This window comes from Phocoena phocoena, chromosome 6, assembly GCF_963924675.1.
Source record: "Phocoena phocoena chromosome 6, mPhoPho1.1, whole genome shotgun sequence".
Taxonomy (NCBI): Eukaryota; Metazoa; Chordata; class Mammalia; order Artiodactyla; family Phocoenidae; genus Phocoena; species Phocoena phocoena.
In genome coordinates, this window is record NC_089224.1 from 12,347,326 (window position 1) to 12,375,286 (window position 27,961).

Here is a 27,961-nt window from a genome sequence, read left to right on the forward strand (position 1 = left end):
ATAATCTCTGTAGTCTCATTATCATTCTATAAAGAGTTATTTTGAAATCCCAAAGTTTTCTTGAGCCTATGTGGAAACATAACTAGAACTAAGTACACACTTCGTTGCTTGTTTTGCAATAATGTTTAAATTTTTTTAACTATTTCTAAATTTTAAATTTTATCTCAAACTGTTATTATTTAGAATAATATTTTATTCTAAAATAAAAGAATGTTTATTTATAATACTTTTATTATATTTACAGATGGGTTGTTAGCTCTAAGAAAAGATTATAAGACTCAATTTCTAACCACATTAGCCATATTGTCTACATTTAAAGATGATGAAGAAAATGAAACTGACATATCAGAAGGTTCTTTGAGTCACTTGTTTCATGTAAAACATGTTATTTATGCTAACTGGTAATGAGTTTATTATTGCTATTTTTAAATGAATTAATAAATGTTTTTAAATCCCCAGCTTTAATTTCTAACATGGTAAATATAGAGAGCTACAATCTACATAAACAAACGTTCTTTGGGGTCATCAATAATTTTTAAGGGGACTTCCCTGGTGGCGCAGTGGTTAAGAATCTGCCTGCCAATGCAGGAGACATGGGTTCTATCCCTGGGCCGGGAAGACCCCACATGCCACGGAGCAACTAACCCTGTGCACCACAACTACTGAGCCCACCTGCTGCAACTACTGAAGCCTGCACTCTGCAACAGGAGAAGCCACCACAATGAGAAGCTCACACACCCAATGAAGAGTAGCCCCTGCTCGCCGCAACTAGAGAAAGCCCACACACAGCAATGAAGACCTAACACAGCCAAAATAATAATAATAATAATTTTTAAGAATGTAAACGCACCTTTTAACAATGTAAAATCATCAGTGCTTGAGAAGGGCTGATTTAGAGGACAGATAGAAGAGTGTGAGGCAGCAAAGAGGACTGAGAGGGAGGCTGGTGATTAGGAGGAAAACCAGGGGAGTGTAGCATCACAGAAATCAGAAGAGTGCTTCAAATAAGAGAGTATTAAATAAATGGGTTCAAGGTCGTCCCTATATCTTGGCCCCTATATTATTTATTTCTACACAGTACACTGGGAGGGTTGGCTCAAAGCCCACCAGCACCAAGCTCAAATTCTCATACATCCAATTGCTTTAAATATAGCCCCCGTAAGCTTATTTTTAGCCATTTGAAGCCTGCCTGCTTTGCATATCCTGAAAAACCTCACCCAACATCTGCTAGCAATAGATTTTGAAAACCTTGTGTCTATAAAAGACTCCAAAGTGGTGCCGCCCTTCTGAGGCTTTGATGCAGACACACACTGTGCTAATAAGCAACATTACCTAGAATCATAAACTCCTACCCGCACCGTGTTTGACGCCCTTCTCTCCCTACGAGTTCCCTCGCCCTTTTTCCCTTCTGGTGGCAGCCCACACCTCTGTCCCGGGAAGGTCTCCTGCTGGGAGGGACTTCCCCTCTCTAGCAACTTGTCAAAGTTCCGCCCGCAAAAGCTCATTGTGTGCTACTGCCATCTACTGGTCACGCTTTTCCCTTTACTTGCCCAAATTGTCCTCAAACCCACTACAATGGGCACCCTCATAAACCACTGGGTTATAGGGTAAGATAATGACAGGAAAGGGGCCATTGAATCTACGCCATGGAAAATGTTATGCTCTTGACGAGTTTCAGCAGGTGTAGAAGTCATATGGGAGTGGGTTGAAGGGTGAGTTGTGGTATCCCAAATACATGAACAACTCTTAGAAACCAAAAAGAAAAAGACACATATTCGCACAGAAAAATGGGTAAAGATTATAAACAAGGCAGTTCACAAAAGAAACTCTATACATGACCAGTAACTGTATGAAAATGTGCTCCATCCACTAGCACTCAGACAAAGGCAAGTGAAAATTATGAGATACAATTTTTTGTTGTTGTTTTTTCTGCGGTACGTGGGCCTCTCACTGTTGTGGCCTCTCCCGTTGCGGAGCACAGGCTCCGGACGCGCAGGCTCAGCGGCCATGGCTCACGGGACCAGCCGCTCCGCGGCACGTGGGATCTTCCTGGACCAGGGCACGAACCCGTGTCCCCTGCATCGGCAGGCGGACTCTCAACCACTGCGCCACCAGGGAAGCCCTGAGATACAATTTTTAACCTATGTCACTGGCAAATTTGTAAAATTTGGTATCAGGGGTTGGTGAGATCATGGGGAAACAGGTATGCTCTTATATGGCTGATGGGAGTGTGAAAAGGACAGTCAATTTCAAGGGTGATTTGACAGTATCTATAATAATGTTAGATGTGCTTACCTGGGACCCAGAAGTTACACTATCCAGGGTTTACCACAGAGAAACACTCACAATCCCCCACAAACAAACAAGCACGTGCAGGACGCCCCCTGAAGCATTGCTTATTAGCAATAAAAACTGGAAACAACAGAAAAATGGCTAAATATGCCATGGTACATGCATACTCTAGAACAATGTCATGATTAGGAGCACAGACTCTGGAGCCACATGCCTGATTTTATATCCTGACATCATCACTTACTGAGCAAGCATAACCTCAAGCAAATTACTTAGTTGTTTTCTGCCTCAATTTCCTCATTAAAATGGAGACAATAATACCTACTCCCCAGCGTCATTGAAAGCCCTAAATAGGTAACGCCATGTAAAACAATTAGAATAGCGCTTAGGACATGGTCAGCACACAATAAATATTAGCAATCATTATTGGCATCAGCAGTTTAAAGAATGTGAGTTTACAGGAAATAACATAATTTATATACATTAACAAAGACCTCTGAAACACAGAGAGAAAAGAGGAACAGGCTGCCAATATAGAGTGCTATCTTTTATGTAAAACAAACACACACACGCGTGCACACAAATAATACTACACGTTTTCTCCAAGGATACACGCACATGTAAATATGTAGGAAAGGGGCTGGAAGGATACAAAGGAATGGATAAACCTTGGTTACTTCTGGTCAGGGGAGGGGACCAGGATGGGGAGAATGGTCAAAGTGGGTTTTAGCCTTATCTCTATGCTTAATAATATATTCCTGTTGGTATATATAAAGTTCATTTTTTAACAACAGTGAATGGCAGAGGAAGAAACAGAAACAGCAAATATAAATTAGACTTTAGAAAAGTTTGCTAAGAAAAGGGTAGAAAAATCGCAGGATCTGGAGAGGATTATGGGGTCAAGAGAGGATTTCATGAGTTTTACTTCTGTTGTCTTATAATGGAGGTGTTAAAGGATGTTTGTGTGCTGATGGAAATGAGCCAGTAGATGGCAATAGGGGTAGACAGTTTCCAGAGCGGGTAAGCGATGGTATTCAGGGCATATGTGAGCAGATGGCCATGGGCAGAGTAGGGACCTTCCTTCTGCTGTGAGCTGAGGGGAAGGGAAGTCAGTCCCAGTGATGGAAGGTGAGAAAATAAGTGGGTTCCTCCCTGAAGATCTGCTCCTCTCACTAATTCCCAGTAAATAAAGTGGAGTCATCCACTGAGAGAAGGCAGAAGGAAAGAGTGTGTAAGGTTGGAATGGAGAGAAGAAGATGTAGAGCATTTGTCTTTGTACTCAAAAGGGTTGAATGTCCATTTGCAGTTTGTGGTCATCAGTTAAATGAAAATAAACTCTTCCCACTATGGTGCTCCAAGTAATGCCTCCATACTTTTGCTACGGAACTCATCAAATGGTGCTCTAATTATTTATACACACATCCATCTCAGACTCATTTCACAATAACACGTAAGATTGCAGAGCCCCTACACAGGCCAAGCATTTTACATACAATATTCCACTCAGTCATCCCAGTAACCCCATAGGGTCACTATTTTGATGTCCGCTTTTCAAATGAGGAAGTAGGTCTAAAGGAACAGGTGATTTGCTCAAAGCCATCATCTGGTATAATCAAAAACTCTCCATAACATGGAAAACTCTCCTAACCTTCTGCATACTACATTCTCCAGTGACATTCAAGGAAACCTTAAGAACTGAGTGTGAAACACAACACCAGACTGGTTTGCTCGCAGAAGTACATCTTCTTACCTAACTAAATGGCCAAAAGGAAAGAAACAGAACCAGCTGGCGATAATGTCAAATACTTAAGTGTTCTAAAAGCAATCTAGAGTCCTACTGGGCCCAAGAAGTTCGTAAAATGTCTCTGCCTTGCTTTACCTGGCTCCAAACTTAGATAAATCCATGCAGGACTTAATTCCTGAATCCTGCATGATAATTTCAGAGTCCTCACCTAATTAGGATATGACCAAAAACGCCGCAGATCAGTAGACGGTTATATCAAGAATACCTTTTTTTTTTTTGGCCATGCCACGTGGCTTTCGGGATCTTAATTCCCCGACCAGGGCTCGAACCCAGGCCCTCAGCAGTGAAAGCGTGGAGTCTGAACCACTGGAGAGCCTGGGAATTCCCTAACGTTTTAAAGATATACTTCTGCTCGTGTATTATTATTAAGTTAAGGACCACAGTGCAGTGATTAGCATGCTCACTGAATGATTTATGGGCAGGAGGTAAAGCTGATCCTTCCCAGAAATCCTGTTTTTGCTAATTCTGTCACTGCAGTTGGAGGGTATTTCGTGAACAGAGCTGTAGATAATAGCTTTTTGCAGTTAATTTTTTTTCTAGTCATCTTCACTACCAATTTTGGCATCATCATATACCCCGTAAGAAATGTAGTTCTTTTATATAAATAAATTAAAAGCCCAGCAATGTGATGGACAGGTTTTGGCTCTACTGCTTTTAGTGACGGTGTCTTATAACTCTGAACATGCATCAGGTTTTTAAAAGTCAGATTATGGAATATGAAGAAGAATGTATATATACACACATACATATAATTGAATCACTTTGCTGTACAGGAGCAATTAACACAACATTGTAAATCAACTATACTTCAATTAAAAAAAGTTTTTTTAAAGAACTAAAAGTCAGATTATGGATTTCTAGACTTAAAAAGGCATTAGGGGACTTCCCTGGTGGCACAGTGGTTAAGAATCCGCCTGCCAACGCAGGGGACACGGGTTCAATCCCTGGTCTGGGAAGATCCCACATGCCGAGGAGCAACTAAGCCCATGTGCCACAACTACTGAGCCTGCACTCTAGAGCCCACAAGCCACAACTACTGAGTCCGTGAGCCACAACTACTGAAACCCACACACCTAGAGCCCGTGCTCCTCAACAAGAGACGCCACCACAATGAGAAGGCTGCATGCAGCAACAAAGACTCAACGCAGGCCAAAGAAAGTAGGGGAAAAAAAGGCATTAGGTCAGAAAACCCAGATAGAACATTCCAACTAAAATAGTAATGAAGACCATACAAATACAGAAGCACCCAATAATTCTATAAATATAAGACCAACAGACACATACGTAAGGCCAGAATCTTGTAATAATCTTAGGTCTACTATTGCCAGCTAGTATTATTACATTAATCATGCATTTTTATGTTCTGTATTTCTAGTCCTTGGACATCTGGGGCCTAGTTGACCCTGGAGAGACTGCTCCTCCCAGGGCTAGCCAGTTCCTAGATTCCTAGACTTTTCTGGGAGTGCACTTTTCATATGCAAACCAATCAATCCAGAATGCATAACCCCACCTGCCACCTTTCTGAAGCTCTTAAACTCAGGGCCACGTCACCTTTCCTAATCAGGTATCAGACAACTAGAGAGAGCCCCTATGTCCCAGGGCCCACTAAAATTATCCAAACTTAGCCGATCCTGTTTACCTTGCCTCGCCTTCCTTCCCAGAAATCAGAATAATGGCTCTTACCCCTGTCCTCCCCTCACTCCCACTGCCTCCTGACCTGCTCTGGTGCTTTCCCAGGTAGCTCTGCATGAATGCTCTGTCTCCTGCTTCAAAGAATCTGTGAGAATAAAGACTCCTTCCTTCATGGCAGTCATTTCCAAGTCCGTATGTCTTCCCATACATTATTGAAACAAATCCCAGGTGCATTTTAGAGCAATTGTCGATGCTGGCCTGGGAGAGGTCATGTCTCTTTTAACCCACAGAGGTGAGAAACTTCTGGAAAGAGACTGTGCGGGAAAGGCCAGACAGGTAAGAGGGGTGCCACCTTACCAAGGGGGGGAGGGTTGGGGGGAGGGATAGATGGACAGTTTGGGAGTGACATGTACACACTGCTATATTTAAGATAGATAACCGACGAGGTCCTACTGTATAGCACAGGGATCTGCTCAATATACTATAATAACCTGCATGAGAAAAGAATTTGGAAAACAATAGATACATGTATATGTATAACTGAATCACTTTGCTGTACACCTGAAACTAACACAATCCACTCTATTCCAATATAAAATAAATATATTTTTTTAAAAAGAGAAATGCCACCTCAACCAACGCTGGCCTGGCAGCCAATACCAGGCTGCCTGGGGCAAGGTGTTCACAAATCTATGTCAAAATGAGAAGAATAAGGACAATACATATAATTTTTCATAAAGCTTAATTTATGCATATGTTTAAATTCGAGAGTTATTTTTCTCTTTATTAGTTTTAGTGCAAAAATGTTCTTCATTTTGTAAGATGAAACTACAGAGTTATGCTGGGCTTTTTTTTTTTTTTTGGTGTTCTTCATTTTGTAAGATGATACTACAGAGTTATGCTGGGCTTTTTTTTTTTTTTTTGGTTTTTATATTGGCAACATAAAAATTTGGCAGCCATTAAGTTGTTCCCCAAAATTGTTTTTGAAATTTAACAGAAGAGTGAAAGCCAAAGTCTGCAACTTCGGCACCAGAAAATGGGAATTGGACAAGAAGTTAGTGTTTGAATCAATCTTCAAACTCTAAACCTAATAAAGATTCAACTGGTACACACAGTCGGGGAATGAGGCCAAAGACTGTTCACATACACTCATCTGCTAAAAACATGAATTCTGAAGGGACCTCACCTGAATTGAAGATAGATACCAAGGAAAAAATATCAAGCTTATGAAAAATTATTGCAGAACAAGGAATAAGAGATACGACCTCCTGGGGGGAGGGAGGGGGAGTTGAGGAAACTCTTTTTGGCACCTTCAGTGGAGGACAGGAAGATATCTCTCAAATATAAACAGACAGCAAACACTACAGAATAGACTCTATCACACCGAGCCCTGATGTTAACAGTATGTTAAGAAACAGAAAATACTTGCCAAGAGATGGCCTGGCACTCACAGCAAGGCCTGAGCGATCTCTTGTCAAATGTAAATTTCACAGAGCATCAGTATCAGAGAAGGCCACTCGGTGACCACGATGCATCAAAATAAAGACGAGGTCCCTCCAGAAAATCACACCTGATAAAATATGAACGTTGTCCAAGTCACAAAATACCAAACAAAATCCCCCATCCGAATTAATACATTTAAATCTGCTTATTTAATTAATACATTAAATCTGCAGTGCCCACTGCTTATTTACCAACCACAGCTTCAGTCTAATCTGCCCTTAGAGATAAGAGTTATTGAGATACCTAATCACAGAAGTGTCACCCCCTTATGACAGCACCCAGTCCAGAGGGTATGCTCGCTTCCTTGGGCCCTCACCAAAACACCACACCAAAGCCCAAATCTCTCTCCAATGCCCTCCTACAGATGCCCCATGGTTCCCTATGGTGTGTGGTCTCTCTCATTGCAGCAAGTAATAAACCCAACTCATTCAATTCTCATTAAAGTCAGAAATCAAACAGGGAACCCTAAAAATAACCACCATTATTCAACATAGTTCTAGGAGTCCAAGCAAGGTAATCAGACCAGGAAGAGAAATAATAAACAAAGGCATTAGAAAAAAGGTATAAAATTAATATTAGATAATTAAACTGTCCCAAAAGAATGAATTGAAAACTATTAGAACGCGAACTGAGTTCAATAAAGCAATCTGTTATAAATTAATTTAAAACTCAAGAGTCATCCAGAATGTAAACTACTAAACATCTCGGAATAAATGTAACAAAAAATTTCAGAGGAATAAAGCAAAGTTTCAGGAGAAAATGGCAAGACATGATATAAACTGGGGTAGAAAGACTTACCATCTTAAAAATAAGTATTTCTTATAATTCAATATATAAATTGAATATAATTGTGGTAAAAATCATATCAGGTTTCTGCCACTGAAAATATCTTTCATGGAAAATGCAGTTGGGGGCTTCCCTGGTGGCGCAGTGGTTGAGAGTCCGCCTGCCGATGCAGGGGACGCGGGTTCGTGCCCCAGTCCAGGAGGATCCCACATGTCGCGGAGCGGCTGGGCCCGTGAGCCGTGGCTGCTGGGCCTGCGCGTCCGGAGCCTGTGCTCCACGGCGGGAGAGGCCACAGCAGTGAGAGGCCCGCGTACCGCAAAAAAAAAAAAAAAAAAAAGAAAATGCAGTTGAATGGTGGAAAAATATGAAGAAAATTAAGATATGAAAAAGTTACAGTACAGCAGAGGGAAAAAAGCCAATATTTTATAATAATCAGAAATGGAGTATAATCTATAAAAAATTTTTAATCACTGTGTTGTACGCCTGAAACTAATATAATATTGTAAATCAACTACACCTCAGTTTAAAAAAAGTTACGGTAACTAAAGTAGCATTGAATCACTGCGAATCACTACGAAATTAGTAAGGCCAACCAATGAAACAGAGCAGGAAGACAAAAACCATGCAGACGTATATAAGAAGTTGAGTATATAAAAAACAAGCGAAGAAATACTAATTATTCAATCAATGCCATTAGGAAAACTGGCTATTTGGAGAATTAAGTTATACCTTACTTCAAGTCATAGACAAAAAATTAATTGTCAGATTTAAATGTAAATAAACACAAAACCCAAAAAGGTTTTAAAAGAAAATACAATAAATCTTGAACGTTAAAAAAAAAACATGTCAGAAAAGATGAACTGACTGAACTACGTAAAATTTAAATTTGGATGTCAAAAAATAAAGGTCAAAAAAATTAGGTGCAAACTAGGAAAAAACGTGTAACAAGTGGTTTTTAAATGTATCCATTTTAATATATGATTTTTTACATATCAGTGTTTAAAATATGAATACGTTAATAGGAAAGTCTGCAAAACGCAGGATAACACTTGTCACCTATAAAATTGAGAAATATCTATAGGAACTATAATACCCAGTGATGTCAGGGATGCTGAAAAAGAGGATTTCTCACTCACTTTCGGTAGGAGTATAAAGGCTGTATAATACACAAAATGCTATCAGTGGTTATTTCTAGCTAATAAGATTATCAGTGATTTCTTTTGTTTTTAATTGCATATCAGAGTAATCACAATAAACATCGTACTTTGTCATGTTATTCCTAAAAAACAGAACAAAATAAAAAGTGAATTCAATTAGTTTCTCAAAGTTATTTTTCCTAAATTCAGCTTGTTAGTCACTGCCCTCCTAATACCATCCCTACCACTCCCAAATCACTGGTCTGGAAAACAAATTTTCTACTCTTCATTAAAAAAATATATAAATATATTTACACATATAAACACATATATGTGCGAGTACACACACACGAAAGCGTTTCCTTTATATGAACAGGATTGTGAGACAGAAAGATCAGACTTAGGCAGTACACAGAGCACTCAAGGATACTGTGCTGTTGCAAGTGCGATTCTAAATGAATTTCAAAGCTCCCACAAAACAACAGAATTTAGTTACATGAATACGATTCTGGGATACAAGGCCCTGGAACTTCTTTGCCAGATTTCATTTGATCCAGCAGTTTTGACAACAGCCAGGGATAATATAACATCAAAAGCATGAGCAACAAAAGAAAAGACAGATAAATTGGACTTAAAATTAAAAGCTTCTGTGTGTGCATCAAAGGACACTATCAAAAATGAATAGGCACCCACAGAATGAGAGAAAATATTTGCAAACCTTTTATCTGATAAGGGGCTAGTATCTAGAGTATATAAAGTACTCCTAAAACTCAATGACAAAAAGACAAACAACTCAATTTAAAAATGGGCAAAGGATTTGAATAGACATTTCTCCAAGGCTATACAAATGACCAATAAGCACATGAAAAGATGTTCAAAGTCATTATTCATTAGGGAAATGCAAATCAAAACCACAATGGCATACCATTTTATACCCACTAGGATGGCTATAATCAGCAAATAACAGGCATTGTGCAGGACATGCAGAAACTGAAGCCCTTACATGCTTTTGGTGGGAATGTAAAATGGTGCAGCCATTGTGGAAAACAGTTCGGCAGTTCCTCAAAAAGTTACACATAGAATTACCATATGACTTAACTATCCCACTCCTAGGTATACACCCAAGGGAACCAACAACATATGTTCAAACACAAAAGAATATTCATACCAGTATTATTCATAATTGCCAAAAAGTGGAAACAACCCAAGTATCAATCAACTTGTGAATGGATAAACGAAATGTGGTCTATACAATGGAATACTGTTCGGAATGAAGTGCCGATCCATGCTACAATGTGGATGAACCGTGCAAACACTACACTAAGTGAAAGAAGCCAGACACAAAAGGCCATACTGTATGATTCCATTTATGTGAAGTGTCCAAAACAGGTAAATCCATGGAGACAGAAGGTTGGTTGGTTGCCACAGGCTGGGATGATGGAGGATTGGGAAGTGACAGCTTAAGAGATACAGGATTTCTTTTTGGAGTGATGCAAATGCTCTGGGATTAGTAGTGATGATTGCATAAGACTGTAAATGTACTAAAAGCTATTGAATTGTAGACTTTAAAATGGTGAAAATGAGAATTTTATTACATGAATTTTACCTCTATACAACAAACAAACAAACAAAGAACAACCAGGGATAGCACAGCTTTCTTTCAGAGCCTTTAGTGGAAATGGGAGAAGGAGATTAAGGCCTGGCCCAATGACAGCCCCAGGCAGGTGACTGCAGGTAACACAGCTTGTGAAAACAAAGCCAGGGCTATAAACTGAGCTTCCTGACTCCTAGCCCAGAATTCTTTCCACAAGGGAGCTGCCTTGGAATCAGGGCCCAGGCAAGCTGTCTGTATGTCTCAAAAGCAAGCCCCAAGCCACCTTCAAGACCAGGTGTTTTCCCTTCAAGGCACTATTTGTTTGCAGCTCTTGGCCTAAGTTACCAGCCTTGGCCATGGGCTGCAACCAACCCAACTCAAGTGTCCCTCAAAACACGTGCCAGTGTTTTTACTGACTCCCTCATTATTTGCTTGTAGTTCATGATTTACATCAAGTGGGAAAATCACATTGTCATCACATTGCTCTAATCTTAGAAAAGCATGTCATTCATACTGTCAGGGTTGGCCTCTGTCCCAGTGATATTTGAAGCCATGTCTTGTGTTGAAAAAAATGATGGACAGAATATCAGCAGTGTAGGGCACATCCATAAAGACAGATCAAAGGTCTCTTTCATAAATGGCTTCAAAGAATACATTGCAAAACGGAAACAAAAAAAGTAGATTCTCAGAACCTACTCAGAACTATTTTTACAATAGTTAGTTCTTCGGAGATAAAATGAGAAAAGAATAATTAATGCACAAAGCAATTCAGTACCTCACAATGATTAAGATGCTCTTTAGTCACATAGACCTGGGTTCAGATACTGCCTCTGGTTTTTAGTTAGCAAGTTGCTTTGCAAGTTTCTTTTACCTTCAGATATTCCTTTTACAAAATATGGATAACAGTAGTACCTGCCTAATAGAGTTGCCTTAGCATAAATAAGATAAGATACCAAGGGGGAAAGGTGGGGTGGTGGGATGAATTGAGAGATTGGGATTGACGTATATACACTATTGATACTACGTATAAAATGGATAACTAATGAGAACCTACCGTATAGCACAGGTAACTCTACTCAGTGCTCTGTGGTGACCTAAATGGGAGGGAAATCCAAAAAAGTGGGGATATATGTATACGTATAGCTGATTCACTTTGCTGTACAGTAGAAACTAACACAACATTGTAAAGCACCTATACTCCAATACAAATTTTTTAAAAAGAGAGGATATATGTATATGTATAAATGATTCACTTTGCTGTACACCTGAAACTAACACAACATTGTAAATCAACTATACTGCAATAAAATTTTTTTTAAATATAATGCATATAAAGCATTTAACACAGCAGGGCATACCCCATAGAATATATAAAGTTTAATGGGATATGAAATATTTTGCCTACAAAACTAAATTGTACTTTTAAGTTCACTAACTATTTCTGCAGTGGAACTGAGTCATAGAATGGTGTCTTGCAAGAAGAAATAAGGGACTGAGTCAGGAAACCTTGGTTCAAATCCTAGTTCCAGCACTTACTAAATAACAAGACCTTGGAATAGGTCAGGAAATGTCACTACCTCTCAGTGTCCTTAGTTACAGAAAGGGAATAATGCCTATATCAGAAGGTTTGGGGACAAGTTTTAAAATAATATATACTACACATTCTAAAATACAGGATCTAGAACGTAAATGTACATCCTAGGGAGTAATCAAGATGGTGGAGTAGTAGAACGTGAAGCTCAGCTCTTCCCACAAATACATTCTAGGGTTATACAGTGCTACATAAATAACAAGGTTTTACTGGTGTAGGACTGCAGTGGGACTGGGCAGTGAGAGGGACAGTCCTAGTCGTGGGACTGTCACCTGAGTTCCACAGGGTGAAGCAACTGTCATTCTGGACATCGATTTCTCCACCTCTAAAGTGAGGTGATCATTACGTTTCTTTCAAGGCCAGACATTCAATGGTAGTACACATGTGAATCCATGATGAATTTTGACTCTCCCTTCTTTCTCAAAGAAGTAGAGAGAAGCATTGTCACCAAAGGACCCATAAGAATACTTAGCTTGTCTTTACCAAGGGTGGGAAAATGCCCAGCCCGTGCCTGATTTCCATGGTCCACAAGTTGGTGAACCATGCAATGTTCAAGAGGTCATGTCATGGCCAGATGTTGTCACTGGAGGTCCAATAACAACAATTCTCCTCTCCACCCTCAAGCTACAAGGGAAGGAAAATGGAAGAGGCTGTTCAGCTGGTAGGAGTTTTCTTCCACTCAGGCCTTGGGCCCCAGGCTGGGTGAGTCTATCTCATCCCAACTGTAATTCTTCTCACTTCCTCTCACAATGAGATCATTGCAGATCAATTAATTGAGTTACAAATTTTCCAATCATCAAGAACTTGTTAAAATTTAACTGATTTTAGGAATATTATTCAGCCATGAAAAAGAAAGAAATCTTGTCACAGGCACCACGTGGGTGAACCCTGAGGACATGATGCTAAGTGAAATAAGCCAATCACAAAAAGACAAACTCTATGATTCCACTTACGTGAAGTACCTGGAAGAGTCAAATTCATAGCGACAGAAAGTAGAAGGCTGGTTGACAGGGGCTGGGGGGGATGGGAATAGGGAGTTAATGGTTTAATGGGCACAGAGTTTCAGTTTTGCAAGATTCAGAAGTTCTGGAGATTGGTTGCATGACAGTATGAATATATTTAACATGACTGGACTGTGCTCTCTAAAATGGTTGAGAAGGTAAATTTTATGCTATGTGTATTTCACCACAATTACCTTTTAAAATTTAACTAATTATATGATCATTTGGGAAATCAAGAGTAACCAATAATTATGGATCATCGCGATTTCCTTCCCCTCCCCAAGTACCCCTCCTCCTTCGAACCCAGATGGGTCCTCGGTATTTTGGAATCCTGGACACACGAATGTTCATATTTGTTTCTCCCCTTTTGAGATGATGTGGCCTCTAAAATATCAAATTAATGCCCTTGTTCTAGGCTCCTAGCCAAATCTCTACCACACATCCCGCTAACTAGACATCTATTTTGCTGAACAGGCTAGTCTATTATCAAACAAGTATCTCTGGGGACAACTTGTGTATCAGTTACTCACATAAGAGATGGATGCCTTCAATCATTGGGGTTTCTCTCTAGCTAAGATTAACATGAGGAAGAGATGGTTTTTTTTTTTTTTGATGTGGACCATTTTTAAAGTCTTTATTAAGTCTGTTACAATATTGCTTCTGTTTTATGTTTTGGTATTTTGGCCACGAGGCATGTGGGATCTTAGCTCCCTGACCAGGGATCGAACCTACACCTCCTGCTTTGGAAAGCGAAGTCTTAACCACTGGACCACCAGAGAAGTCCCAAGAAGAGATTTTTGAATGGGAGAAGGTGTGGTGGGGGTGGGGGGAGGAGAAGAGTGATTTCAGAACTCGTTGCTTTTGGAGAAAGAAAGATCTAGAAAAAGCATCATCATCAGGATGGTGTAGGAGTGGCATTGAACAGTAAGAGGGCAGCAGAATCACTAGGCATCTAGGGCCGGGAATTTAATCAACCTGGGGAGAAGGGATGGGGGCACGGAATGGAAGGGACTATCAGAAAACATTTTACAGACTTGGGGATTTTGTCAAGTTCAGCAGCCCTCTTGTAGAGTTCACTCACTGGCACCTGCCCTAGGGAAGTGGAGGATCACTCCCCAGACACTCTAGTCTATGCAGCTTGTTTGCTGCTGGGAAAAGAGCATGGGAACCCCTTTGGAAGGGATGCTCACGATCCAGTATCCCTGGCTGCACAGCTGGTTCTGGCTAAACTGTGTCCGAGGTGGAATGGAGGGAATTCCTAGGAAGAAGAGGGGAGGCTGAGGGACCCCTGGCCACCAGCAAGGAGAATTAGGCCAACCATGCTGCTCTCTATTCTAAGAGGCTCAGAGTCCTTCACGGGTGGTGATCAACTTAATCTCACTGCAGCCCAAGGTGAACGTCCCCAAGGACACAAAGGAAAAAGAGAGTAATGAGATAGCCTTCCTCATTCACATTCACTACACCGGCTCTTTCCTTTCACCACAATCTACCAACCCAGCCCAAGCCACACCCATTGCTTTCTGGTGCCAACCTGTTCACACCTGCAAATGCAAATGCAGGTGGTCAACCTCCCCTCATCTCCCACAAGCCACGTGGCGTCTGAGCTAAGGAAGCCTGCACCCTCCCTTCCCAAAGCCTTGCTAGGAGAACAGCAGGACCTCTAGAGCGACAGGTGGACAAAGCCACTTCTGACCATACAATAACGACACATGTAAGTACAGATTCAGGGAAGGAGGGAGGCTTGAGTCAGGGAACCCAGGATCCACTCACTCTAGTTCTCCTCCACCTCTCTCTGTTCCAGGACTTCAGATAGGAATGCCCTGGAATGCTGGTAGTTACCCTGCTCGTTAGCTGAAAACTAAGTAATGGTTACTCAATTCAGTCAAAGTGGTGGGTTCAACCATGCTTTTGGAAATAAGCATTACTATATACATAGATATAGATACAGATATAGATATAGATAGATACACAACCCCAAATTCCTTTTCTCTCTTGTATAGACATGAAATCTTCAAACACTGATGCTGGTAAACGTACCAATCCTGGTAAAAGCTCTTAGTCGTGAATGAAAAAAATCCTACAGGAACAGCCGTTATGTGATAAGGCAACATTGAAAATGAAAATCCAGGGAAGGCTGCCGAAAAACCAAGCCAGGATCACTCTGTTACTAGTAACTGGATACCTAAAGCAAATGTGGGTTTGCAGAGGCTACAACTGCCTGGGGTATTGGTTGGGCATTTCCTCTTCAAATCTCCCCCTCCACGTGCCCTAGGTCTACAATTTAGAATTTCTATTAAATTCAGAGAGCGTTCAAACAAGCAGCTCTGATGATCAAACATCCAAGCTTCTAAATGGGCAGGAAAAGAGATGTGTTATTCAACCCAGTGAAACTCTGCCTTTCAAACTTGAGTTCTAATTCACTGCCATCATTATAAAGGCGGTCACTTTCAACCTCTGCCCTCTGATCTGCCATTTTTTAGATGATTTCTTCCTTATCTCAAGGCATTTTTCTGCTTCCTTTAGGACATTAGAATTACCATCACAACTAGTTGAAGATGAGGGTATTACACAACCAGTATGCTATACAATCACTCATTGGGTGTGGCCCTCACCCAGTGTATTTCACATCACTCAGCTTTCAGTATAAGTCACATTATTAGGAACTTTTACTTTGATTGCCTGATCACTTGAAACAACGTGACTTCTTGGATTAAGTTCTCCCAGTTGACTCACAGTGAAATATGGGTAGCAGGTACCTCCTTCCCATGTGCATAAATCAGAGGACAGAGCTGAGGGAGGAGGAATCAATTAAGTAATCAATTAAGTAGCTGTCATTTGAAAGTGACAGCAAATGGTTTGTCTCTCCTAGAACTGATCCTATAAAAGTCAAAAGCTGCAAAACACTGTGCCACATCCCGAAACAGTAACGTGTTCAAACCACTGTCACCAACCCTTAGTTGTTCTCTGATGAGTTCACTGTAAGCCTACACCCTAAATGCACTTATTGTCACTCGGTGGATAGGTACAGACCACGCCCAACTACTCTGGAAGACCCTTAAGAAGAAATCACATTGAACTTTTAATAGCTAACCTTCACCTCACCCAGAAAAGCGAGGCACACAATAGGTATTCAATAAATAATCAATCATTGATTTCTTGTCTTCACCAACGGGCATGGGAGATAAACAGCAAACAAGTGCTGAAACCTTTCACACTGTAATTTATCACTTAGAAATTAAGGCTGAGGGGAAAAAAATTGCACAAGTATGAAGGTCACCCTGATAAAGAAAAAAACACGTGGTATAAGAAGGCTTAAAATGCACACTGTACATATTTGCCAGAGATAAACATTTTCTGAAATTAGGTTTACCAAATTGGTCTTCTTTGTTTCCTCATTAACATAGTATAGGGGGGGTCTAATCCATCTGTGACAGTCTATTCAAAATGTGAGGGGTTTTCCCTTTTCTTTTCTTTTCACCCTTTGAATATAATCCACGCAGTCCCCATCCCCAAAGCCCCTCCCAAATAGTGGCCGGGGGGAACGCTCTGGGAAACCCTTGCTGAGATACTTAGCGGAACTTTGTTCTCCACATGGGCTATTTAGGAGCGTCGCGGTTTCCTCGCGCGATTCCACTGTCTCTCGGGTTCTTCTCGCGGTGCGAACAGGAGTCAGGGTGCTGAGATAGATTCTCCCTTGCGGTCCGGGGAGGCGCTGACCATGGTCCTTGCCTACGAGCTTGGGCCGCGAGCGCGGAGGGCGCCGGAGGAGAAGCGCTGGGAAAGCTCGAGGGGCGCGGCGGGGAACAGCCGTCGAGGCCCCCGCCCCTCCCGACCCCCGGGGAGCCCGCCGGCCTGTACGCGAACCCTCCACTGCACGCTCGGAGCTGCATCGAAAAAGGGTGGGGCAGCCAGCCGCAGCTGCAATTGGAAGCCGCCCGGGAGGATTTAAGAAGAATGGAACCGCGGCCCATCCCCTCCCCCTCCAACCATGAGACACCACCGCCCCCCACCCCCAGCCGGAGATAGGCCCATCCTTTACCCCCACCCCCTCCTTCCCAGGCCCAGGGAGGCGCGGGCAGCCTTTGTGGGCACACAGCCGCCCACCAGCGAGCCCGAGCCCCTCGGCACCCTGCACGCAGGGCCGGGTAGGGTGGGGTGCGTATGCACTTGCAGGGAAGCAATACTCGAGGCGGGGCAGGACGGTGGGCACGCTGGGATCCTCGGTTCTCCACCGAACTGGAAGGGGGCGAGGGAGGGGCGATCCCCACGCCCCATCCTCTGTCTCAAACACCGCCTCCCACCCGTACCAACCTGGTCATTGATGTTCTGCAGGGCTTCCTTGCCCGAGGCCCGCCGGATCTCCACCTTCCGGCCCGATTCAACAGATGGCTCCCCGCCGGCGCGCCGGCCCTGCCGGGAGTAGGGCGGCTGCGGGTCCGGGCCCAAGTGGGCGACGTCCCGCTGCTGAGCCACCACCTGCCCCGAGCCCCGGCCCACCGACAGCGAGTCGAAGTCGATGGTCTTGTTCTCCGAGGACCCTTCCACCGGGCAGAACATGCCACAGAATTTCTGCCGAGGCTTGGGGCTGCCTGAGCCCAGGTTTTTAAAAAAGGCAGGGACCTCTTCGTCCTCTGCCGCCTTCCCGGATTGCTTCCTCTCGGCCATGGCGTGGGGAGGCTTGGGGAGGGTCCTCTCCGTCCGTCAGTCCGTCTGCCGGTCCCTAAGTCGGCCTGTCTCTATGCACCAAGCCCCCGGCTGCTGCCGCGGCTGCCGCTCTCTGCCTCCCGCAAGGTGTACAGAAAGGAAGGAGGGCTGGCGAGCGAGCGACCCACCCCTCCCGGTCCCTCCTCCTGACCCCGCTTTCTCCCCTCCCTGCCCACGCCCCCCGCCGCCGCCGCGCGAGCTCTGGCGAGCAGCAAAGTTGGGTCTGGGAGGGTGGCCGCTGCGGCAGCGAGACCGGCGAGGCTGCCAGCTCCCGGCAGCTGCGGGAGGAGGGAGGCGCGGGCGGGGCGGGGGCGGGGCGGGGCTCCGGGGAGGGGAGCGCAGAGGCGGGGAGGCAGGGGAGACAGGGGAGGGCCGCGCAGCCGAGAGCCCCGCGCTCCGGAAGTGAAGCTGCCAGACCACCGGCTAATGGATGCGAGGCTGAGGGCCCGCTGACCGCTGTCGGCGCCAGGGTGAGTATGGGGCAGGGCACGCGGGGGCGAAGATCGTGGGGCGCAGTGCCTGGCCCCCGCGCCCCGCTCCCAGACCTGCCTGGCCCAGGCGCCTCTCCCCCACCGCATTGCGGAGGTGGGCCAGCGGTGAGGGTTCACCGTGGGGAGCGCTCCCTCCCTCTTACCCCGGCTGTGAGATGATGGATGGGGAAAGGGGCACACACTGGCAGGCGCCAGGACACCGGCGTGGGGGACAGAGGAAGGGGCGGCGCTGAAGGTGGGGGAGGCATGGCGCAGGCCACGCGGCAACGTGGGGACCATACGAGGCGCGGACACCAAAGCTTCAGTCTAACCACGGGCCTTGGTGGGCTACTGGGAGCAGAGATTGAAACAAGGTCCTCACTTAACTGCACCCACGGTGGTAGGGGGGCGCGCAGCAAGGCGGGGAGAGACACAGGGGCGTAGCAAATACGGAGGGGGTGGGTATGGAGAGAGAGACCTAGGTCTGCGGTCCGTGCGAGTGTAGCAAAGCGTGAAGTCTGCAAATTCCAGCCCAGCACGGCGCCTTAGGTGTACAGTGAGGTAGGACGCAGGCCCGCTATATTGCCCGAGGGCGCTGGTTACCGTAATTGTGCCAGTACGCCAAGCAGGGCCCAGCAGAATGTCTTCCTTTGGTATCTTCCGCCCCGCTCTCCCGCCAAAGAAGGGGGGACGATACACACTGAAGCCCACTCCCCAAATCTCCAGCCCTTCTCGGCGCCCGGGGCGCCCCACCTCGTTCCACCGCCCCTGTAGAGGACTGCGCCAGAGCCACGGGGTTTCCTAGGTTGCCAGAAGCCGAGCGCCTGGGGCGTTAGTGCGCGTGCGTCCAGGGCAGGGAAAGGAGATGGGGTGATGACTGCCTTGAATTGTGCGAGGCCGAGAAGGGGAAAGATGTATGGGGACTTGGTGTGTCTGCGCGAGTAGATCGGCCGCAGCCACCGGGTTGGTGGCATCAGAAGGCATCTTGATGTATGACAGTAACACGGCCTCTGAGGGTCCTCCTTTGCTTACTCCTATCCCCGTGTATTTTCCATGTCTCAGTCCCTGGCCAGGGTGGATTACAGCCCCGCCCCTCTCTCCACAGTGGCAAAACCCCGCAGAAATGATGCACATCCCTTGGCTGGCTCGAATAGGAGCTCTGGGCATGCTCAGTAGCCAGGGCGGGTTTGGGCTGGGAAACTGTTGACCGCAGGAGCGTCGCGCCGGCAGAGCAACCAAATATTCTGTACCATTGTCCTCCCTTGCCCCTGGCAGGATTAAATGCGGACACCTTGCCCTCCTCCACAATTGTGAGGGATAGTTCGGCGAATGGAGTTCAATTTGGAGGACAACCAATCCCAGCTTGAAGATAAGCCCACCATGATAGGTGGGCAGGAGCCTACGGATACGAAGGAGAGGAGGAAGGAGAGAGGAATGTCCGCATGCAGGGGGATGAGGGAACCAAAGGCAGGCACTGGGACTTAGCACCAGATGTGCTTTGCATTTGAATAAAGGGCTTCCGCACGAATTAACATCATTTCCTACTCCCAGCATCCCTCTGACATGAGTGCTTCCTTATAACCACTTTCTAGGGTTCCAGGGTAGGAAAGAGATTTAGATGCTTTGTCCAAGGTAACTAGTTAAATGATCCAACAGTTCCAGCGGGGTCTTCCACCTGAATGTCTGGTTCCTTTTCCAACTTATCCTATCTTTATGTGAGAAAAGACAAGATTTTCTCATTTTTTCCCCCATATCCAAATATTTCCAATCCTGGCCTTATTGTGTATCAGGGACGTTTCGCTTGCCGTCTTTTTATTTGAAGGTTGCATTGCAGGTAGAGATTGCCTTTGGAGGAAGAAGCCACCCAAAGGTAGCCTAACTTCAGCGTGACAGTTATGTAGACCTTGGAGATGTTTCTTCCTGGGTATCTGATGCCTTATGACTTCTCATGTTTCCCCTAAATTTCATAATGGGGAGGAAGGTCACCCCCATAAATTAGAAGAGGACCGTGAGGCATGGAGGGAGGTGTCACTGGACTCAGATCCCTGGAGCTGCTGGGCGAGGACGCTATCTAGCATTTTGCCCTCCCCGCCCTCTGGCATGCACCCTCCTTTCAACCTTCCAGAAGGACTCGGGAAATGTGCCTGCAGCAGCTGCCGCTGTAGCTGCAGATTGGCGTCTGTGGCATATGGACCCCATGTGGACTGATGGAGATTTTTAGGGGAAGAATGGTCATAGCCCTTTAACACACACTCCACGACAGCAACAGGAGATAGACGCTCTTCCCTTTTTACATTACCCAGTCTCCACCGGCTGGACACAGACTTGCCTCCTCTTTTTTTCTTTGTCCTCAAATGACCCATTCAAGTTCAGATGCTATGAAGAAAGCATCATGTTACTAACTTAACATTTATAGCAAAAGAAACCCCTAGTTATGCATTTGCAAAGCATAGCCAGGCATAACCAAAGAGAATTAATTCATAACTCCAAGTTTATTTGGCTCTGAGATTCTTTTAAATTGTTAAACCTGTATTAAATTTTTGTATCTATGTTATTATATTAAAGTATATTATATAAGTGATATTTCTAAACCTATATTAAATTGATTTTAAAAGTTTGAGTGTTTCCTAATCGGATTTTTTTTTTTTTTTTTTGTGGTACACGGGCCTCTCACTGCTGTGGCCTCTCCCGTTGCGGAGCACAGGCTCCGGACGCGCAGGCTCAGCGGCCATGGCTCATGGGCCCAGCCGCTCCGCGGCACGTGGGATCTTCCCGGACCGGGGCACGAACCCGTGTCCCCTGCATCGGCAGGCGGACTCTCAACCACTGAGCCACCAGGGAAGCCCCTAATCGGATTTTTTAATCAAAGAAATGAAGCAACTCAATATTGTTTAGTAGATTTAATTAAACTGTAAAGGATTGTCATATTTTTGAAGAAGTGCATCAACAGTCTTCACATTGGATATTATCGAGTCATAAAAGTACACTATTATTATATTTATACAGGGCGGCTTGGCTTGGCTGGAGAGACACCCAGACGCGCCATTGTACAGAGTTGGGTGACACCTTCCTGTGCTAGAAGCAGAATACATAAGCTCCGTGGCTGTCATGGAACGTTTTGGAATGCATAAACAGGTATCTAGTCATTTCTCCTGATTTCATTCTTCACGCGGGACAGATCTTGGTCCTGTCCACAACTGGAGCTCCATTAGTTGGCATGCCTGATGAGCATATGGTGGGGAAGCCTGATTGCAGGAGGGTCCCCAAGAGAACGAAAAAGTCACTGTAAGCAAGGAAGACTCAAATACAATGTGAGGCAGAATCCCTGGTCTACCCCCCACTTCCATCCCTAACCAGGTACTGATGTTTCCCGGGAAGGAGAGGGCTGTGCGGTAAAACTGAGCCTTGTTTCCCTAGGAGCCCAAGCCACTCTGCTGGGAGACTTCCCTCCAGGAGTTCTGGGTGCAAGAGTGAAGGCGACTCCCCACTGGCTAGAGAGAGGTGAGGCAGCAGAGACCCAGAGGGCAGTGAAAACAGCTCTTGCACACGCTTCCGATGGGGCAGCCCCACCACGTGACTGCATGAGAGAAGCAGCAGCCACTGGGCTGCAGAGCCACAGGCCGTGGTCCTGTCACAACTGAGATACTAACCACCCACCTTGGGTCAGGTCAGGAGACCTCACGGAAAGTGCCAAGCTCTTGCCACTGAGCAGTAAGGGTTATTGGTACAGAAAACTAGGACCTAGGACCCGTTCACTGGTGGGTTATAAGTTTAGAAGTTCATCCAGGATATTCTCAATTCTAAGGCAACGCCCATCTACCCCACAAACGAATCTGTAGCCATAGAGTTCAAGCGAGTCAGTATCTGGGGCAATGGCGCTGGCCCTGTTGGAGGACTGGTGTAGGATCATGAGTGTGGATGATCAGAAATCACTGATGGTCATGGGGATACCCGTGGGCTGCAATGAAGCCGAGATTCAGGAGGTCCTCCAGGAGACTTTAAAGTCTCTGGGCAGGTATAGAGTGCTTGGCAAAATATTCAGGAGGCAGGAGAATGCCAATGCTGTGTTGGTAGAGCTTCTGGAGGACACCGACGTCTCCGTGATCCCCAGCGAGGTTCAGGGAAAGGGGGGCATCTGGAAAGTGATCTTTAAGACCCCTAACCAGGACACTGAATTTCTTGAAAGACTGAACCTCTTTCTAGAGAAAGAGGGGCAGACGGTCTCGGGAATGTTCCGAGCGCTTGGGCATGAGGGAGTGTCTCCAGTGGCCATGCGCTGTGTCTCACCGGAGTTATTGGGCCATCTGCTGGGACAGGCAATAGCACACACCCCTCAGCCTTTGCTCCCCATGAGGTACCGGAAACTGAGAGTGTTCTCGGGGAGCGCTGTGCCCGCGCCAGAGGAAGAGCCCTTTGAAATCTGGTTGGAACAGGCCACCGAGATAGTCAAAGAGTGGCCGGTAGCAGAGGCAGAAAAGAAAAGATGGTTGGTGGAAAGCCTTCGCGGCCCTGCCCTGGACCTCATGCACATAATCCAGGCAGACAATCCATCCATAAGTGTGGAAGAGTGTTTGGAAGCATTTAAGCAAGTGTTTGGAAGCCTGGAGAGTCGTAGGACCTCCCAGGTGAAATACCTGAAGACCTATCAGGAGGAAGGAGAGAAAGTCTCAGCGTACGTGTTACGGTTAGAAACCCTGCTGCGGAGAGCTGTGGAGAAGCGGGCCATCCCGAGGAACAGCGCGGACCAGGTCCGCTTGGAGCAGGTCATGGCCGGGGCGAGCCTCAGTGAGATCCTCTGGTGTAGGCTTAGGGAGCTGAGAGACCAGGGGCCTCCTCCCAGCTTCCTGGACTTAATGAAGGTAATCCGCGAAGAAGAGGAGGAAGAAGCCGCTTTTGAAAATGAGAATACTGAAACGCCGGAAGATGGAGATGGCTATGGCCACTGGGATAACGGGGCCGGAGACTAAAACCCAACTCACAGGGGGACCCACAGCCGGCATGGGGAGAGACAGCCATTCTACCAGGCTAAGACCTTTTCAGTTTTTTTTTCTCTAATTTATGCAGTTGAAATCAAGGTATTCAAGCCCGGTCTTGATTCTTCTTTCTAAGAAAAAAAATATCTGAGAGTTTTTTGGACCCTACATAGATTATTAATAAACAAAAAATTAAATTCCAAATACGAGATAGTACGCCTAAAGGAATCTGAACCAGGTTTCCTTTAAATACCCACCAATAGACCAAAAGAAAGAAATGATGTGAGAAAAAAAAAATCTTTTGTCATCTATGTAAAAATCCAAGCTGTTTGAATCATCAAGTGTTTTCTTTTCTCACATCAGCAAGAGTACCGAGTACACATCTCTGAGTACCAAGCCACGTGAGGCAGTGTTCAAAGAGCTAACGGTCATAAACCTACCAGCATGGCCCTGCTCTCAGGGAGGACATAGCCTCCGAGCATGAAAAGCTAAATAACCTTACGTGTAAACGAGTTCACGACGCCAATAGAAGCCAAGAGAGGTGTCGTTGCCAAATTAGCACGACATCTCTATCTTAGGTTTCTCTCTTTTCTTACTTGGGAAGCACTTCCCGCTTCTCTGCTGGGTGTCAGATAGATGGTTCCAGGCAGTGTGTTGGGCCCTGAGGACACAGAGGTCCACAGTTGAGGGACATCCTCAAGAAAGAGTAGACATCACAGGATGGCCTGACGGCGCATGGGGCTGTGCAGGCCATGTTTGGATTCAGGCCAGCCTGGATAGAGAGGAGGAGTTTTAGTGGCAACAAAGGGCAAAGAGGAGAGGAAGAGAGCTCACAGTTACTGAGGACCTGCTCTGTTCCGGGCACTTTACACATATGTCATTTTATGTGTACAGCACCCCCAGTGTGGTATAATTATGCTCATTTTAAAAGAGAAGGGAAAAAAACTCAGATGGGTTACATGGTCTGCTCAACATCAAAATGCTATCAGGTGGCAGAGCCCAGACGGAAGTCCAGACCTCTCTGACACTGGCTAATCCTCTCTCCACTGTGATCGCGGTTTTCAAATTGTGCTTTGTAGTTCCGCAGAGATTTTTCAGCAGTTCTATCTTGAAAATGTATGTTAAACTCTTTAAATCTCTAATAAATAACAGACACAAGCGTGTTGATATCCGAATTTTAACACACTGGCATTTACCAACAGGCTCGCTTTTGTTTTCAGATTGACTCATTTTGTACAGACCTTGGAAGAAAGGTTCCCTTGGCGATATGTGAGCACACATCCAAGCTTACTTTAATTCTTCATAGATTAAGGAAGCCATAGCATGTCAGAGGTGTTTGAATCAGGCCCGCGCATGTCCTGTGACGTCAAGTGCGCTTCAAGCATAAATGAGCATCATTCAGTTAAATGCTAGGCAAGGCTCCAACACAACTGATGTATAGCATCATGATAGCTTTGTATGTACAATAAACAAGTGGCTTAACTTCTTGAAATATCGGTTTCCTCATCAGAAAAATGGGAGGACAATAGAATAGGGTTGTTGCTAAGATCAAATGACATAATGCCTTTTAAGCACTTAGTGTGATGTCTGGAACATAGAAAGCCCTCAGTACATCGAGACTCTTTTTATTATTTTCACAATGCTTACTGTCTGGCCAATGCATGCTCTCTTCCTTTTCTAACAGTCCTGCAGTAACAAGTAAATATGTAATCTGCCTGTGAGGTTGTGACAACATTGCATTAGACACCGTTTTGGCTCTCGTGGTAAGTTTGAGCCCTTGTTGTCTGTTATCTTTGTGATAAATTTTCCAGCCATTGTTGACTATTGTTAGTGATTATAAGAAATAACTTCTTTCCGATCGTGAATAATTTTAACTGAAGAATACCCTGAGATTGTAAGAAAAACATTTTCTTTAAAGAGGTTCCATTTGTGGTCATTGATCTAAGTTATATTCTTCAGTACTGTTCAACCAAAGTGACACAACTGTCATCCTGTACACCCTGATTTCATGTGTTTTTTGTAGTCACGAAAATGGCCTTGTTGTTCTCATGTAGTCAGAGTATGCAAAGTAAAGTGTTATAAATGTGAAGTTATAAAATAAATACATGCTGGTAATAAAATTCTGAGTTTTTTCTGCTTCATGTGTTGTGGTTCTGTATAAACTATGCTTGAAGAAGGGATTTCATCACTAAAAAAAAAAAAAAAATTGAGAGGTAAGATTAAAAAATCAAGCTAAAACCAAAAGGTCTTGAACTCTTCTAGAAAAGAAAACCTGAGAGCAAAATGCTGGAATGGGAATACTTGGGCTTTGTCTTCAAGGATGAGAGAGAGCTCAGTCCACCCGTCATTGATTTCCCCTTTAAAATACAAGAAACGACAGATGGAGGCCAGTTCCCTTGGAGACCTCGAACTCGTTTGCTTAGGCAAGTAACCGTACAGATACATTCACCAGCCTCTATTCTGCTAAGGGTGAAATGACCTAAAGGTGAAATACTGCATTTCTTGGATGAAATAATTTTTCACTATATGGATGTATAGAGGGGATAAAATTTATCTTGCCTCTGGCCCTCGAAATTTCTCTTCCTCTTCTCTACAGCGCAATGAGGGAGCATTCCTCAGAGGCCGTACACAGTGCCGATTGACCCATTATAAGATGGGTGTCTGGAGGAATACCCAGCAGTCTCTCCCAATCACTTGAGCAAAACCTTCCGGGAGATTGGTCTCCCCTTGTACTTAATCTGTCTCCGGTCCTGACCCTGGAGACCGAGGCTTCCAAGATTACATAACCTACTGCTGAAGTTAACTTTTCACCAGGGGCCGCCCACCTCTTCAGGCCAAGCCTCTCCTTCTGTTTTCTTCTGCTGTTCGTCCTAAACCCAAGACTCTCCGGTCATCTGTTCCCATCTTTACCCTCATGCCCATACTACACTGTGCCTCTTCCCAGTGTTGATCTTTAAGACCCTCCAACATGCCAACTGGATATTCCACGAGGTCCTAAACAAACTAGCCTATATCATCAAAGTCCCTGCATAATACCCTGTCACCATATTCCTTAATTGAACTCTGGTCCTCCTGGTGGTCTGTCGCCCTCAAGTCCCTTGAGTGGAAGCTGCTCAGTCTCTCTCACCTCAGGAGAGACTGGAGAGTGGTGACAGCATCTCTTTCATTCACCGTCATCACTTCCCCACCTGCAAACGCCTTTGCTCCCTCCTGGCATATCCTCACTCTGCTGTACCACCCACTGTGGCTGGCTCCTGACAAGCCTGGACAGAGCATTGGCAAAGAAACTAATGTTCTCGGGGTGGGGGGATGCGGCATTTAGGACGGAATCTGGCTGGGTGTTATCCCAAGAAATAGGAAGAAAAAGCTAATGAATACAAACCATGTTCAAGGGGGACCTACAAGCAAGACTGGAAAAGCAGAGTTTTTAAGCTAGAGCGTTGGAAGGTAGAGTTTTGAAGGAGTGGAACCTGAGATGAAACATACAAGTGCGGTTAAGAGGATCTGAGACAAGTATTGTCAAACTCACTCGGGGTGTGTTTTGTTGTTGTTGTCTGACCAGCATAATCTTTGGACGGTCTAAAGGCCCAGGATCAGGGCAGACATCTCTCCCACCCCCCACCTGTTTGTGTGGACCAGGATCTTCTTGAGTTTGCCCAGGGAAGACTTAACACTCATCCAGAAGCTCTCCTGGGGTGGAAGATGGTGTCCCACAATGGGCTTCTCCGAAGCTAGCCTTCTCACTCTAGCAGACCCTGGAGTTGTCCCTGGTCCAGACCTCCCTGCGTTACCCAACTCTCTGCAGTGCCAGAGTGGTCCTTGACATCCCAAATGGACATTTTCTTAAAAACCAGAGTCACGCCAGAAGTGTATGCCAAAGTCAATTCTATCATAAGAGAAAAAAAACAGTGTAGGATTTCAGTGTCTCTTTCAGGCCACCAGCTGGAGCTGCCCATTTATTGTCTGGGCTGCTTTCAGCGGCAGCTGAGACTTCCCCATCTGCCCACACCCCGGCCCCGCCCCCTTGAAGGGAACAGTTCCCAGAGGGAGGAGTGGTGCTCAGGCTGGGAGCCACTGCAGGATGTCCTCAGGGAAGGGTTGGGAAGCTCAACACCCCCCACCCCCCCACCCCCGTCCCATCCTGTCCCAGACCTGCCCCTGCTCTGCAGGCCTAAAGGCAGCCCCACTGAGGGCCTCTCCTGGCTTTGGCTCAACAGCTTTGCCAACAAACTCAATTACTAAAAATGCAGCTTTCTTGAAATAACAAGCAATTGTCGCGAAAGGAAACTTTGTTTTTCCAGCTTCATTGAGGTATAATTGACAAATAAAAGTTGTATATATTTAAGAAGTACAGTGTGATGTTTTGATGTAAGTATACATTGTGAGATGATCTCCACAATCAGGCTAATTAACACATCCATCACCTCGCATAGTTACCGTTGTGTGCGTGGTAAGAACGCCTAAGACATGCTCTC

General features: G+C 45.0%; 2 protein-coding genes across 2 annotated transcripts in view; one reads left to right on the forward strand and one right to left on the reverse strand.

The window, feature by feature from the left end:
* Positions 1-18,004, reverse strand: part of DPYSL2 (dihydropyrimidinase like 2) — a 114,154-nt gene extending 96,150 nt beyond the window's left edge. Inside the window, exon 1 of the mRNA XM_065879622.1 lies at positions 17,651-18,004. Within this exon, the coding sequence (XP_065735694.1) occupies positions 17,651-18,004 (354 nt within the window). The remainder of the gene's footprint in view (positions 1-17,650) is intronic.
* Positions 18,005-22,385: 4,381 nt separating this feature from the next.
* On the forward strand, positions 22,386-23,480 carry PNMA2 (PNMA family member 2). The gene has a single exon (XM_065879744.1). It carries the CDS (start codon positions 22,386-22,388, stop codon positions 23,478-23,480), a length of 1,095 nt encoding a protein of 364 aa, XP_065735816.1.
* The last annotated feature ends 4,481 nt before the right edge of the window (positions 23,481-27,961 follow it).

Excerpts from the sequence above, each read along its gene's own strand:
- PNMA2 (XM_065879744.1), top strand. The coding sequence starts at position 22,386 with ATGGCGCTGGCCCTGTTGGAGGACTGGTGTAGGATCATGAGTGTGGAT.